Source organism: Notamacropus eugenii, chromosome 2 (assembly GCF_028372415.1).
Source record: "Notamacropus eugenii isolate mMacEug1 chromosome 2, mMacEug1.pri_v2, whole genome shotgun sequence".
Classification (NCBI taxonomy): domain Eukaryota; kingdom Metazoa; phylum Chordata; class Mammalia; order Diprotodontia; family Macropodidae; genus Notamacropus; species Notamacropus eugenii.
Window position 1 is genome coordinate 192,565,402 of NC_092873.1, and position 14,512 is coordinate 192,579,913.

Here is a 14,512-nt window from a genome sequence, read left to right on the forward strand (position 1 = left end):
TGGAAGTGATTACAGAAAACTGAAAACAAATAAAATAATTAAAAAACCTCTAAAAACAAACAAACAAGAAAAAAAGAAGAGAAGCTTGGCAGCACCAGGAAGGAGGTGGAGGTTGGGCAATTTTTTTTTAAGAAGTGGGGTGGGGATAAGAAAAGGGCACATTTTTATCCCTGCATAAATCACTTTCAGTAGTTTCTGAGATACTTATTATCATTGTTTCTGCTTTTTTGGAAGACTCCCTCCTGCCCCTCCCTTCCCTCCCCCCACCCCGTGCTCTCCCTTCTTGCTTTAAGTTATTTGGGAAAGGTGATGTGAATTCCTTGGCAGGAGACAGTCTGCAATGTTTTTTCAAGATAGTAAATTAAACAATCTTCACATTTACCTCATAAAAACAAAAAAAAATCCTAGATGCAAAGGTTTAGGAATCTTAATCCTACATCTGCCCTACCAGTCACAACATTTTTACTTCAGGTCAAGAATGTGACTTCTGCCACTGCTGATAAGTATTTGAAATGAAAAGTAGGTATAAATAAGATATAAGGTTTTGTTTAGTTCTTAGGAAAATAAAAAAAAAAAAACAAAAACAAACCCAACCCTTTTGAATCCTTAAAATATTTTCTGAATATCACTCTAAAATATTTTGCATTCTTCATTGATTATGCCAGCAGTCTCACTAATAATGTTTATAGAGTCACAACTGACAGTCTCTTTTTCTGATTATTTCTACAATGGAATGAGAAGGCATATGTATGCAGCTGTTGCATCCACTAAAATTACATCTTCTCTTCCCCTTCTCTAGCCAGTTGTGGGCAGTAACCATCAGGCATGGGTGTATGAGTCCCCCAAATTCCCATGATTCTGAAGTAATTTACATGACTAGTTTCATCTTTAACTCTAGTTTTTAGTGGCTGGGGAAGTGGAGTGTTAAGGAATTTTGCAAATATATATGGCAATGATGAGTAGTTAGGATAAAATCTTTTATCTTAGGAATGTTAGATTTTCCAGTTCTCTGTTAATTTGAAATCTTGGGTAAGGTTTCACAGCTTCAAATGCTTTTTTTCAAAGAAAGGAAATTATTTGGAGTGTCCTTTGACATATTTGGGTGAAGGATGAAAATCAATAATCAAGGGATTTTCAACAATGTAATGACAGTCACGTGAAACTAGTTTCGGCATTCCCTCAATTGAATCAATAACACCATTGCTTCTGGGGAATGTCGATTGACTGCAAAATATAGCTTCCTTCACCATCCCCCTGACTTCTCAGGCTCAAACTCTCTTCTGTGGCCATCATTCACCTGTAGGTGGTGTTTCCCTCTATTAGAATTTAAATTCCTTGGAAATGGGCACCGTTTGATTTTTTTCCTTCTTGTATTTGTTTCCCCAAGGCCTGACTTACAGTAAGAGCCTAAGAAACTTAATCTTAATTCATTCTCTTAAAAATCTTACCTGGAACACCTCCAACAAATACGGGTTCCCTGTGATCAACTGATTTTGGATTGAGGGGACCAACTACATGGTTGACTTCAGAATCTACATCCAGTTGAACCACGTTGGAATCTCTAATAACTGAAACGCAGTGGAAAAGTTGATTATAGAACATACCCAACAGCATTCACTTTGTATACAAAAGCTGAATTTACTTTGCATATTATCTGTTATTCAGGATATTTTTTAATTCATTTTATGTCTATCTATATATACACAATACGTATATAAATATATCTATATTTCTACATCTATTTATATATCTATGATACAGATATATAGGTATGAACATATATATATATACACGCATACACATACATATAAATATATAGTCACACACAAGATCTCACTGTTCTGTAACATAAGAAAAGAGGAGTTGGATGTGAACTTGAGTTTAAAATTCACTTTTAACACTTACTAACTGTGTCATCAAGACAACTTACTTTATCTCTCTGAATTTCAGTTTCCTGGTCTGCAAAATGGAATAATAAACTTACAGCATCTGTGTCTCAGAATTTGTGAGGACCAAATGAAATGATGGGTAGGAGGCAAGGAGGGATATATTTAGAAATGAAGGTGATGGTAAAAAAAAAAAATTAAGTTTTAAAATGAGATAGTGTGAATAAAGAAGTACTTTGTGATATAAATAGAATTATTTAGTGATACTGATAATAATAATAACTGATACAAAGTTCAATATAAACATCAGCTGTTATCATCATCATCATTATCGTCAATATTGCTAAATTATTCCTATGACATTTTCCAGTTATCAGATAAGAACATAATTTGAAGACTTTTCTTATATGTTTTAGCTTTGGAAAAATGTGTGTGATTTTAAAAATCTTGAATATCTTTTTTTTAATAATTTTTATCTTCAATGTATGTGGTTTTTAATCATGAACTGAACTAGATTTTTAATACTTCATATATATGGCATTTGACAATATGAGTGAATTCAAAATGCAATAATTTTGGTTACATTAAAAACAGCATCATGCATGTTCCATGACTTCAAGAATGGGGAAATAACCTCTAGAAAATATTTAGTCAACACGTCTTTAGTCAAAAGTATAGTGATTTTTTTTTGCTACTTTCCTCGATTATTTTGATCATATAATCACTCTTTCTATAGTATGCTTATAGTCTACATTCCACATGAGTGCTTATGTCTATTCTTTTCAAGGAAGCACAGACCATTCACATTTACTCACTTGTTATCCTGTGCCATCTGCCATCACAGAGACTCTGTTTGGGTGTAACTGAAGTAGAAAAGTCTCTGATTCCATTATTGACTTTTGTTATTACCTGTAAAAATAATATAAGATCATTTATCCTTTTAATTAACAGAAAATTACTTTATATTTCACTTTTCCTCTCAGTTATGTTTAGCATTTTCCTTACTGAAACAGAATTCCTAATATATTGTGTAACAGACAGAGATATGTATATATTCCATATTTGCACACTAGGGGACACTCTTTTGCCAGATAAGTCAAGTAATGTTTTTATATTCAATTCCCACATTTCAAATCAAAACAGTGACATATTTTAGAAAAAAAGAAAACATAGGGAGAAAATAGCAAAGGCAGACAATAGATGGCATTTTTTTTTAATGGATATTTTACATGACAACAGAAAAAAATGTACTTGGACTCAGATAACTTTTATATCTCACACATCACTGAAAATGTAGCTTTTTCTTTCTTAGTACTTATATGCAAGACTCTTAGGAATTTGTTGTTGAGTAGTTTCAGTCATATCCAGCTCTTTGTGACCCAATGAGGTTTTCTTGGCAAAGATTCTGGAGTGGTTTGCCATTTTCATCTCCAGATAGTTTTACAGATGAAGAGCTGAGGCAAACAGGGTTAAGTGACTTACCTGGGGTCACACAGCAAGTAAGTGTTTGAGGTTGGATTTAAACTCAGATCCTCCTGACTCCTGTACTCTATATACTGTGCCACCTAGAAACTCTCTCATGAATCTAATATAATATTGTTTTGCAGTAGAAGTAGTTTTAAATTACAATTGAAAAGTTTCAGATTACAAGTCATTAAAAAGAGGTATATAGATACAAGCTGGTGGCAGTTGGTATAGAGTCTGATTACATGCTTTTAGGATCATATTTTGTTTTATGAAAAAGTACATTCATTTTCCCTACTTTGCCAAAATCCCTCACTTTTTTAGGGGGTGGGGGGAGTAAGGATGGGAGGGGAGCATTGTCACATTATTTTGTTATTCTTAAGAAATAAATTCAAATACAACATTTGTTACACAATCATAGAATCTCAGAGTAAGAAGGGACCTCAGATGCCATGTAATATGAACTAGACTTGACCAAATATTAACCTTACCACAAACCATCTATTTTGGGCAAAGTGTTCTTACCATGTAGTGTTTATTGACAACAATATCCTAAGGGAAGGAAACCCTAAGAGGTTCATTTAAATTAAATTGCTCATTCAAATTTAATTTTTATTGCTTTTCCATTATCTCATCAGTTGGAGATTCATGCTATTATTCCATAATAGAGATCGCCTTCTAATCTAGAATTCCAGGGTCAAAGATGGAAGACATGAATACCTACCTGTCCGTTTTTCATGTGAACATTCAGGTACTCTCCATTCACACTGTGACCATGCACCAGGATTCCTGAACTACTTCTGGGACGAACTTCAAATGCTATCTCAAACTTCAATCCAATATTGAAAGACTCATCTGTAGAAAGAAATACTATCAATATATAATCACATATAGCATATTTTCCCCATCCCTTCCCCAAGCTTTATTTGATTCTATGAGGTGATTTTACATTTTTTATTATTTATTTAAAATTTTCAGACTATGTTCCAGGGAATATTTACAAAAGGAAGATTTTCATTATATTGTTGTATTATGAACTAAGTAACCATAGGGAAATTCCTGAACCTCTCCAAACCTCAGTTTTCCGGTCTGTAAAATGAGGACAATACTTGTTGTACCTATTTCTCAGGATTGTCGTGAGCCTTAGATGAGATAATGTATATGAAGCAACTTGTAAACCTTAAGTGCCACATTAACATCAGCTATCAGAATCACTATTAAACTTATGAAGGATCACTACTCCCTGGAAGTGGTGCAGCAGATGGAATGCTGGGCCTGAAGTCAGAAAGATTCATCTTCTTGAGTTCAGATCTGCCCTCAGACACTTATTAGTTGTATGACTCTGGGCAAGTCACTTAACCCTGTTTGCTTCAGTTCTGGAGTTGGAGAAGAAAATGGCAAACCATTGCAGTATCTCTGCCAAGAAAACTCCAAATGGGGTCACAAAAAGCTGGACATGACTGAAAAACTACTGAATAATAAAAAGAAGGCTCGCTGGAAATTAGAATTCAAAATCCCCAGTGACATCCTCTCTCCTTGTCCTGTATATGCCATCTTTCTCATTTCAAATCTGCTTTTCACCAAAACATTATTGTATAGAATTAGAAAAAAACTTTATCTGGAAGGATAAAAGATCAAGAATATAGTAGTACCAGATCTTAAACAGTATTACAAAGCAGCAATCATCAAAACAGTCTGGTATTAGCTAAGAAATAAAGCAGTAGAATAGATTGGGTGCACGATACACAGTAGTTTATGACCATAGTGATTTAATGTTTGATAAACCCAAAGACCCAAGATTTTGGGACAAGAACTGAATACTTCACAAAAATTTCTGGGAAAACTGGACAGCAGTTTGGCAGAAACTAGGTATAGATCAACATTTCACACTGTATGCCAAGATAAGGGCAAAATGGGTACATGATTAAGGAATAAAGGGTGATATCATAACCAAATTAGGGGATCACAGAAAATTTTACCTGTCAGATCTGTGGATAACGGAAGAATTTATAACCAAAAAAGAGTAAGAGCACTGTGGGATATAAAATGGATAATTTTGATTACATTAAATTTAAAAGGTTTTGAAAAATAAAACCAATGTAGGCAAGATGAGAAGGAAAAAGAAAACTAGGAAATTTTTTATATCAAGTTTCTCTGATAAAGGCTTCATTTTCTCAGATATATAGAGAACTGAATCAACTTTATAAGAATATGAGTCATTCCCCAATTGATAAATGGTCTAAGGATGTGAACAGGCATTTTTTAGAAGAAGAAATCAAAGCTCTCTAAAGTCATATGAAAAAATGCTCTAAATCACTATTGATAGGAGAAATACAAATTAAAACAACTCTGAGGTACCACCTCACATCTATCAAATTGGCTATGACAGAAAATAAAAATAACAAATATTGGAGGGTATGTGGAAAAATTGGGACACATCCCCTGTTGGTAGAAGTGTGAACTGATCCAATCCAATCTTGAGAATAATTTGGAACTATATGAAAGGGCTATGAAACTGTTTATGTCCTTTGATCTGTATCCCAAAAAGATCAAAGTAAAAGGACCTATTTGTACAAAAATATTTATAGCAGTTTTTCTTGTGGTGGCAAAGAATTGGAAATTGAAGGGATGTCCATCAACTGGGGGGGGGAATACTAAACAAACTGATATATTATTGTGATGCAATGCTATTGTGCTATAAGAAATGATGGTCAGGTGTCTGTGATAAAGGACTCATTTCTAAAATATATAAAGAACTGAGTCACATTTACAAGAATACAAGTCATTCTCCAACTGATAAATGATCAAAGGATATGAACAGGTAGTTTTCAGAGGAAGAAATTAAAGCTATCTATACTCATATGAAAAAATGCTCTAAATCACTATTGATTAGAGAGATACAAATCAAAGCAACTCTGAGGTACCACATCACACCTATCAGATTGACTAACATGACAAGACAGGAAGATGTTGGAGAAGATATGAGACAGTTGGAACACTACTTCATTGTTGGTGGAGCTGTCAGCTGATTAAACCATTCTGGGGAGCAATTTGGAACTGGATACCCAAAGGGGTACAAAAATATGTATATCCTTTGACCCAGCAATATTGCTCCTAGGGCTATATCCTAAAGAGTTCATAAAAATGGGAAAAGGTCTCAAATATACAAAAATATTTATAGCAGCTCTTTTTTGTGGTGGCCAAGAATTGGAAACCGAGGGAACGCCCATCAATTGGGGAATGGTTGAACAAGTTGTGGTATATGAATGTATTGGAATACTATTATGCTATAAGAAATGATGAATAGAAGGACTTTAGAAAAACCTGAAAAGACTTACACGAATTGATGCTGAGTGAAATGAGAAGAACCAGGAGAACATTAACCTTATTAACAGCCACAATGTGCGAGGACTATGTCTGATAGACTTAGCCCTTCACAGCAATGCAAAAACCCAAAACATTCCCAAAGGATTCTTGAGGCAAAATGCTATCCACATCCAAGTAAGTAGAACCAGGAGAACATTGTACACAGTAATGGTAATATTGTAAGATGATTAATCGTGAATTACTTAACTGTTCTCAGAAATACAATGATCTAAGACAATTCCAAAGGATTCAAGATGAAAAATGTTCCCTATCTCCAGAGAAAGAACTGATGGAAGTCTGAATGCAGATGAAAGGATACTTTTAAAACTGTCTTTGTCTCACCAGCATGTGTATTATTGTTGTTGTTTTGCAATATGGTTGACACTGAAATATGTTTTGCATGACTTCACATGTGTAATCTATATCAAATTGCCTTCTCAAGGAAGGGGGAGGGAAGAGAGAGAATTTGGAACTCACAAATTTTAAAAATGAATATTAAAATGTTTTTACATGCAATTGAGAAGTATTTAATAAAATAAAATATATTGGGGAAAAAGATAACTCAAGAAAGATCTACTTTTTGAAGTTTTAGAATACATGTTATTAAAGATTTTATGCAGATAGGGATTAGATAATGTTTTATGATTTGAATGAAACAAAAGACACAGTGATATGAGTTGGTGAGTATGGTATAGTGACAGTGGATAAGAAAGACAAAATATAAAACTGTGTGCCAGCTAGGAAAAGCACACTTTTTTTTTCCAGACAACTGCTTGTTCTTTGCGGTTGGGGACAAGGAAACTTTGGTATGTGGGTATGAAGTGAGACTTTTACTTTGCTTCAGGATTCATTTGTCTCTGGAGGTAGGACCATAGAAGACATTAGTAAGTTACAAGAGGTGATCAATAAGGAAATATAAAAATAAAGAGACTTGAAGTTTCTTGTAGGCATGGGCTGTGGAATCTGTGAGAATGTGGGTAGAATCAAGTGGGAAAGAGCTGGGGTCTAATGGAATCAGGATAATCAAAGAATAAGATCAAATAGGAATAGAAGAAGCAATAGAAAACAGGCACTATAGTTCAGTGGAAAGAGGTCTGGATTTGGAGTCAGATGATCTGGGTTCAAATCCCAACTCTGCCTTCTACTTGTGTGACTTTGGGCAAGACCCATTTAAACTTCAGGTTGCTTATCTGCAAAACAAGGGAGATGAACTCGATGGCTTCTAAGGTCCCTTTCTGCTCTAATATATGATGTTATGATCCAGGATAAGAGTTAGAATCTTTTCAGTGATACTACTTAGTGCTGCTTACCTAATAATTCTAATTCTTTGACTTTAAATTTTACTCATAACTATTATAATAAGTAACACAGGGTTTGGGAGTAAGCTAACTTTTTGGTCATACCTTAGATTTCAATCTGTTTTTCATTTGTATTAAGGCAAATTCATCCTCTGTATTCATTCTATTGATAAATGACTGATATCTGCTTGGTGTGGTTTTGATAGAGTTAGTAAGGAAGAGAAGAGTTATAGTGATGGAGAAGCGTCATGTTGGGAAGTTTTATAGAGGGTTTTCTGAAATTCTTATCTAGTAGCCCAAGGGTCTTCCTATCTAGCTGCTAACAATGAAGAAATGTTTCATGAATCACATTATTTAGCATCATGTTACCAAGGATCACATATCCTCCTTCTGCTGAAAAGTATGTTCCACTTTCCATTGGTCCTTCAAAACAAGGAGTCACACTGAATGTTTGAGAAGCAGTAGTAATTGAGGTCCCATTAAGCTGAAGATGGCTAAGACAGCCACTGAAACTGTAGACTGAATTAATCTGGGGGAAGAAGAGATGAATGGAATATTCATGTCAGTTTTCTCATGTACTCCATCAGCACATTAAGGCGGGAAGCAAATATGCCAGGCTTACAAGCATTAAGGAAAAGTAACAAGATCTATTTTTGTTTTATTTATTCCACTTTTCAAGTGCCTGGTCCTTTTTAATGCAGCTGCTTTTTGTGCTATCTGTAGGGGGTTATTTTCTTAAACTGAATTTATTGTAGATAGAATTTCATATTTAATAGTGTTAATCTGAGACAGCTAAGTCAAAGAGTTTTTTACACACATCCATGAAGTGAATTAAATAATTAAACATTTGATTTAAATATTCAACTATAATGCTTTATTACTTTTCTTCCTGGCTTCCCAGAAATTACTTAGAGCATATATAGTTTGTATTTACTTATATGTGTACTTGTTTTTCCCTAGTAGAGTATAAGCTTCTTGAGGGCAAGGATTGCTTTATTTTTGTTGTAGGGTTCAGCATATAGCACAATCCCAGGTACATAGTAGGGACTTCACAAATGCTTGTTGATTAACTGAATGCTGCTAGCTATGCTTAAAAACAGTTCTTGCTGTTGTATGAAAATAAGAACAATAGTCTTTGTGGTCCATTCTGGCTAATCAAATATCATAGAACTTGTTTTTCACATTATGAAATGAGCAGCTGAAAGTATAATGCTATAGGATGTGAAACTTGAACTTCTCAGATGTAATAAACTTTCCATTTAATTCTTTGGAAAATTTTTCCCCCAGAATCTTTTCAATAGCACCCCCTAGTGTGGCTTAACTAATAATTCTAATTCTTTGACTTTAAATTTTACTCATAACTATCACAGTGAATACCATAGGATGTGGGAGTGATACCACAGACTTAAATATGTTTTTTATTTGTATTAAGGCAAATCCATTGCCTCTCCTCACTCCACTGAAAAATGACTGGAAGCCATTTTAGTAAGGTGGGGATAAAAGAACAATTTAAATGTTACCATGATGACTATTTTTTAATGAACCACAAGCTAGCTTCAGAGTTGAATGGATATATATATATATATATTTACAAGAATGCGTTTACTAAACAGAGTGTAGAGTTTCCCCCACAGAAGTGAGTCCCCATTGCCGTTTGTCTGCCATTATTTTCTTCTATAAAATTGGAGAAAGGCCCCATAGTTTCATTGATACAGATGTGGTCTCCAAGTCAGTAAGACCTGTGTTCAAATTCTGCATCTAGAAATCATTGGTTGTGGAACCTGGAGCAAATCATCTAATCTTTCAGGGTCGTGGGGAGTTCTCTGGGACTATACATTGCAGAATAGGCACCAATCTGCTTTGGTAGAGGGAATTTCTGTACTAGGAGTTTCCTATTGCTATGTAAACAAAAAGTCTAGTCACCACCTTTTCTCAGGAAAAAAAGATCCTATAGATCCTGTCTTTATATTTCACAGAGATGTTGAAATTAATTTTTAAAAATAATTCATCCTTATATTTATAAAGATCTCAGTGCATGTTACCTAGATGGCTAGGATTGGCAATCATTTCTACATTGACATCTGGCTAATAGCGATCTTTAGAAAAAGTTTATTTCTTTAGCATTACAAATGAACTTTAGTTTTTCTTGTCAGTCTTTAGATGAGGAAACATACTTCATTTCACCTCTATACCAGAATGGATGGAGTTACTTGTGCCTCTTTAATCACAAGATTAACAGAAAAGAAGTAGCATCGTATCAATTTCTGAGCTCCTGTCTCTGTCACGACAAATAATTTTATCTCATAACTGGTTTCTCTAATCTGTTAAATGAGTGTGCAGTGGGAGGAGAGAGTGGCAATGGAAGGGGAGAATAGATTGAAATAATTTACGCAGTCTTGTCTAGCTCTAAAATCCATGACTCTGTGACTACGTGTGTGTGGTTTACTTGGCACCTATTAAGTAATTAACAAACGCTTGTTGAATGATAGATTACCTGGACATTTTTTACAGCTTTTCCAGGGGCAACACCTCCCAAGTAAATAGGACCCTCAACTTTCCAGTCAGTGCCAGTTGGAGGAAAACTTTCTTCTAGGACCCGGAGACCATCAATTATCAAACGGCCACTGCTTTTTTCCCGAATAAATATCACCTTGATGGAGGCAAAGGAAAAATGACACAGGGACAAGGTTGAGGTTGTGTACAGTAAAGAAAGCAATGTTGAAAGGAAAGATTTCCAATCCAAAGATACAGACAAAAGAGATAGACGGCTATGTATGAGAAACAGTTAAAATAACCAACATTTACTGTGAGATGGAAAGGATCCATTTTATAAACTCATAGTTATTCCAAAGTTTTACATTTGAAGTTTTTTAGATGTATATTATATTTTACATGGTTATATTTATAAATAATTAAATTAATTTTATATAAATCAAATTTACAAATGTATTTATATTGAAACCATTAATATTCATGTATTTTTCTCACCTGCCTAGTAACTTCTTAATATTTAATCACATATGCCAAATCTCTATCCTCCTCTGTATTAATTTCAAGTGAAGCAAGCTTAGATGAGATGGCATAGTATGATGGAAAGAGGACCAGTTTGGAAATTGGAGACTCAGGTTCTAGTTTCAGACTGATCACTATTTTACTGTGTAACTCAAGGTCACAACCTCTCAAATCCTTGGTTTTCTTGTATGGTTTTTAAAGGCCAACACTTTCTTGGCCCCAGTCTACCTTTCCAGTTTCATTATGTACTACTCTCTTTCCTGCATTCTGGGATCCAGTGAACTAGCCTTCTTAACTGTTCCTCACACACAGCCTTCCATATCTTATCTCTGTACCTTTGAATTGGCAATCTTTCCTTTCAACGTGTGGCTCTGCTTGAACCCAGTTAAGAATCCTATAAATACCCACCAGGTTTTAGCACTCCCTTCCACTTGTTGCCATCCCTGACTGCTTCACATATTGTATTTCTCTTGAATAAAGATGTCTTCCTTTGCTTTCCCTCTGCTAGCTCAGTTATCTTGTGCTATGCTTTGTCTTGTGGGTGCTTCCCAGTTCTTGTACTGTACCTAGAATCTTGAATCTCACTCAAACTGCATTAAGATATCTCTTTCTAAATTACTTCGTATTCATTTTTGTGTATACTCATATATGTACATGTTATCTCCATTGAGAGAGTATAATCTCCTTGAGAGTGTGAAATACTTTAGTTTTGTCTTTGTTATCCCCTGGATTTAGCATAGTGTGTGCTACATAGTAGACACTTAATACATGAATGCTGATTGATTGATTGATTATTTCTAGTGTGAGGGAGATCCCTAGAGGGTATACTAACATTCTTTGATGCCATATAGTGGTTCTACAAATACTTGTTAAATTGAATTTCATATACATGCATATGTGTATGTAGTATATATATGTGTATGTATACACACGCAAATATAAATCTCTATATACATATGTGTGTACATATATGTATACAATATGTGTATCCATGAATGTATATAAACACATGGTGACAGATACATATTTCAAGTGAGCTTACTTTGTTATCTTTCTAGGTCCCTCAGGCTACACATCTGAGTCATTCTTCCAGTTTTCCAATGTGTTTTATGATCTTAGAAGTTGTGTACTATTCATTTTCATCTTTTTTCTCTTCATATATTTGTGGAATCGACACTTGTATTACTTGACATCATAATAGAGTGATTTGGCATTATAGTATTATTTCTACTTAAGGCTGCTTATTTCCAAATATAGTTTATATAAAAGCCCTGCCCCGTTATTCCTGCCTACAGTCATCTTTGCTTTTCCTAAACTCAAATAGAACTATTGTCTGTACCACTTAGTTTTGTCTTTAAGTACATACTGCTTAGTATGTACAAAATACCTATTTAACTGATTAATTTCTGTGTATCTTGCCTTTGTAAATCTCTTTTAAATTTTTCTTGTATCTATCCTCCACTGTGCCTTTGAACACAGTAGGTGCTTAATAAATCTTTTGGGCAAAGACAGTCCTAAAGATTTGACTCAATTGAGATAAGTGGGAATCAGGAATCCGAAGTTTTAATTTCCTTTGACTTCAGTTTATGAGTTAAAGAATAGGCCTTTGTCTTTTTTCAGATGCTTCAGTATTGTTATATTTTAAAAGACAGGAATATTATAGTATTATGTTATTATAATATTATAGGAATGTTAAAAATGCTAGAACAGGGATTTCCAGTTATACTCATATTAAGTCATTAATGCGTATGCATTTGGTTCAAGATCTTTGATGATCAATTAACTTTCCCTTTTCAACTTACATCATGCCACAATCCATCGTTATACTTCTCCTGACTTCTAAGCTTCAATTTCCTATGACCAACATTAAACATGAAGACTAGTCGGCCATGTGCCACAAAAAGAGTCATGAAATCATTTTCTTCTTGATCAGAGATGTAGAAGATCATTCCGTGGGAGGAGCGAGTTTTCAAACGAATGGAAAACTGAGACCTGGGAAATGACAATTACAAAAACTAACTAAAAAATGGAATTTACTATAATCTCTGGCCTCCCCCAAAGCAAGACATTTGTATTGAATAATTGACAGATGGTTGTGAAATGCTTGGAATAGAAAAACACTAACTAAAAGTCAAGTGGGGATACTAAAAATTGTCTCAGTAGAATTAATGAACATTTGTCAAGTAGCATCGAGGGATGAATATAGTTCCTTTTAGCCTTACCTTTCTTAAGTGAAAAGGTAGCATTTCTCATTTAAGAAAACAGTTTTTCAGGTATTAAATTTAGACCATTCAGATCTTTGAAAAATATATTTGGTAGACTGATTCAAATTTCTGTGATAATGAATCTCACCCTTAAATGAAACACAAAGTGGTTTATGGAGATCAAAGGATTTTGCCAAGAATATGATTTTTCAAAATACTTCAGATGTGTTCATGACTTGCCTTCACTGATAAAAGCCTAGATTATTTTTTTACTTTCTGAGCAAAAATTAAAGCATACGATGTATATCTATCTATATTTGTAGCTATTAGCTAAATCATGTGTATATATATACATGCAGGTATATGTATGGACCACGGACAGGACCTGTTTAGGGGTTTAGACAGAAATTTTAGTTAACGAAACCCCCTTTATCGATGTTCAGTCATTTTTCAGTCATGTCTGACTCTTCATGGCTCCATTTGGGATTTTCTTGGCAAAGATCTTGGAGTGGTTTGCCATTTCCTTCTCCAGCTCATTTTACAGGTGAGGAAACTGAGGCAAACAGGATGAAGTGACTTGCCCAGGGTGAAACAGCTAGGAAGTATCTGAGGCTAGATTGAAACTCAAGAAGATGAGCCTTCCTAATTCCAGGCCTAACACTCTATCCCCTGTGTCACTAGATATATAAATCTTATAGCCATGCTATAAATATTAGCTATCATTTTCCCTACAGAAATAATTTCATCTCTCTAAGTCTCAAGTTCTGCATCTCTAAACTGGGAATCATAATAGCACCTGCCTTCAAGGCTTATTGTGATGCTTGAAAGAGATAATGTATGAAAAGTGTTTTGTAGTACTAAAAATACTATATTATATATAAGCAAGTTATAATTATTAGAAAGATTGGGTTTTACTTTACTTTTCAGCAAAATTTCCTTTTAAATTTTCAAACTCTTGGCGACTGTTAGCTGTTCCTCCATACTGATAGGCATGGGAGATTGCTTTTGGCCTGCTGGAAAGCTGACAGTGAGAGTCCCGGGAAACATTCTGTTTTAAGGATTTCAGGCCAATTGGATTCCGAGGGGAATCTTTATTTTTCTCATTCTGTACAAAAAAGTAAATGAAAAATCACATAAAATATGGTACTGAAATAATAGTAGATGAAATTCACTAAAAATTAATATTTAAAATTTTTAAAATTCATTTTGAATTTAAATACAAAAACCCAAAAAGAACATTTCTGTGTACACAGCACAACATTAAAAGAGGATTCAATATAAA

The 14,512-nt window shown here is 34.2% G+C and overlaps 1 protein-coding gene across 4 annotated transcripts in view; it reads right to left on the reverse strand.

Moving 5' to 3' along the window:
• The window catches only part of LAMA4 (laminin subunit alpha 4), a 200,191-nt gene that overhangs the window by 4,972 nt on the left and 180,707 nt on the right, over positions 1 to 14,512 (reverse strand). For all 4 annotated transcript variants that reach the window (XM_072643068.1, XM_072643066.1, XM_072643067.1 and 1 more), the window contains 7 exons: positions 14,151 to 14,335; positions 12,829 to 13,018; positions 10,509 to 10,664; positions 8,384 to 8,543; positions 4,075 to 4,205; positions 2,702 to 2,795; positions 1,449 to 1,568 (listed from right to left, as the gene is read on the reverse strand). In XM_072643068.1, the coding sequence (XP_072499169.1) occupies positions 1,449 to 1,568; positions 2,702 to 2,795; positions 4,075 to 4,205; positions 8,384 to 8,543; positions 10,509 to 10,664; positions 12,829 to 13,018; positions 14,151 to 14,335 (1,036 nt within the window). The remainder of the gene's footprint in view (positions 1 to 1,448; positions 1,569 to 2,701; positions 2,796 to 4,074; positions 4,206 to 8,383; positions 8,544 to 10,508; positions 10,665 to 12,828; positions 13,019 to 14,150; positions 14,336 to 14,512) is intronic.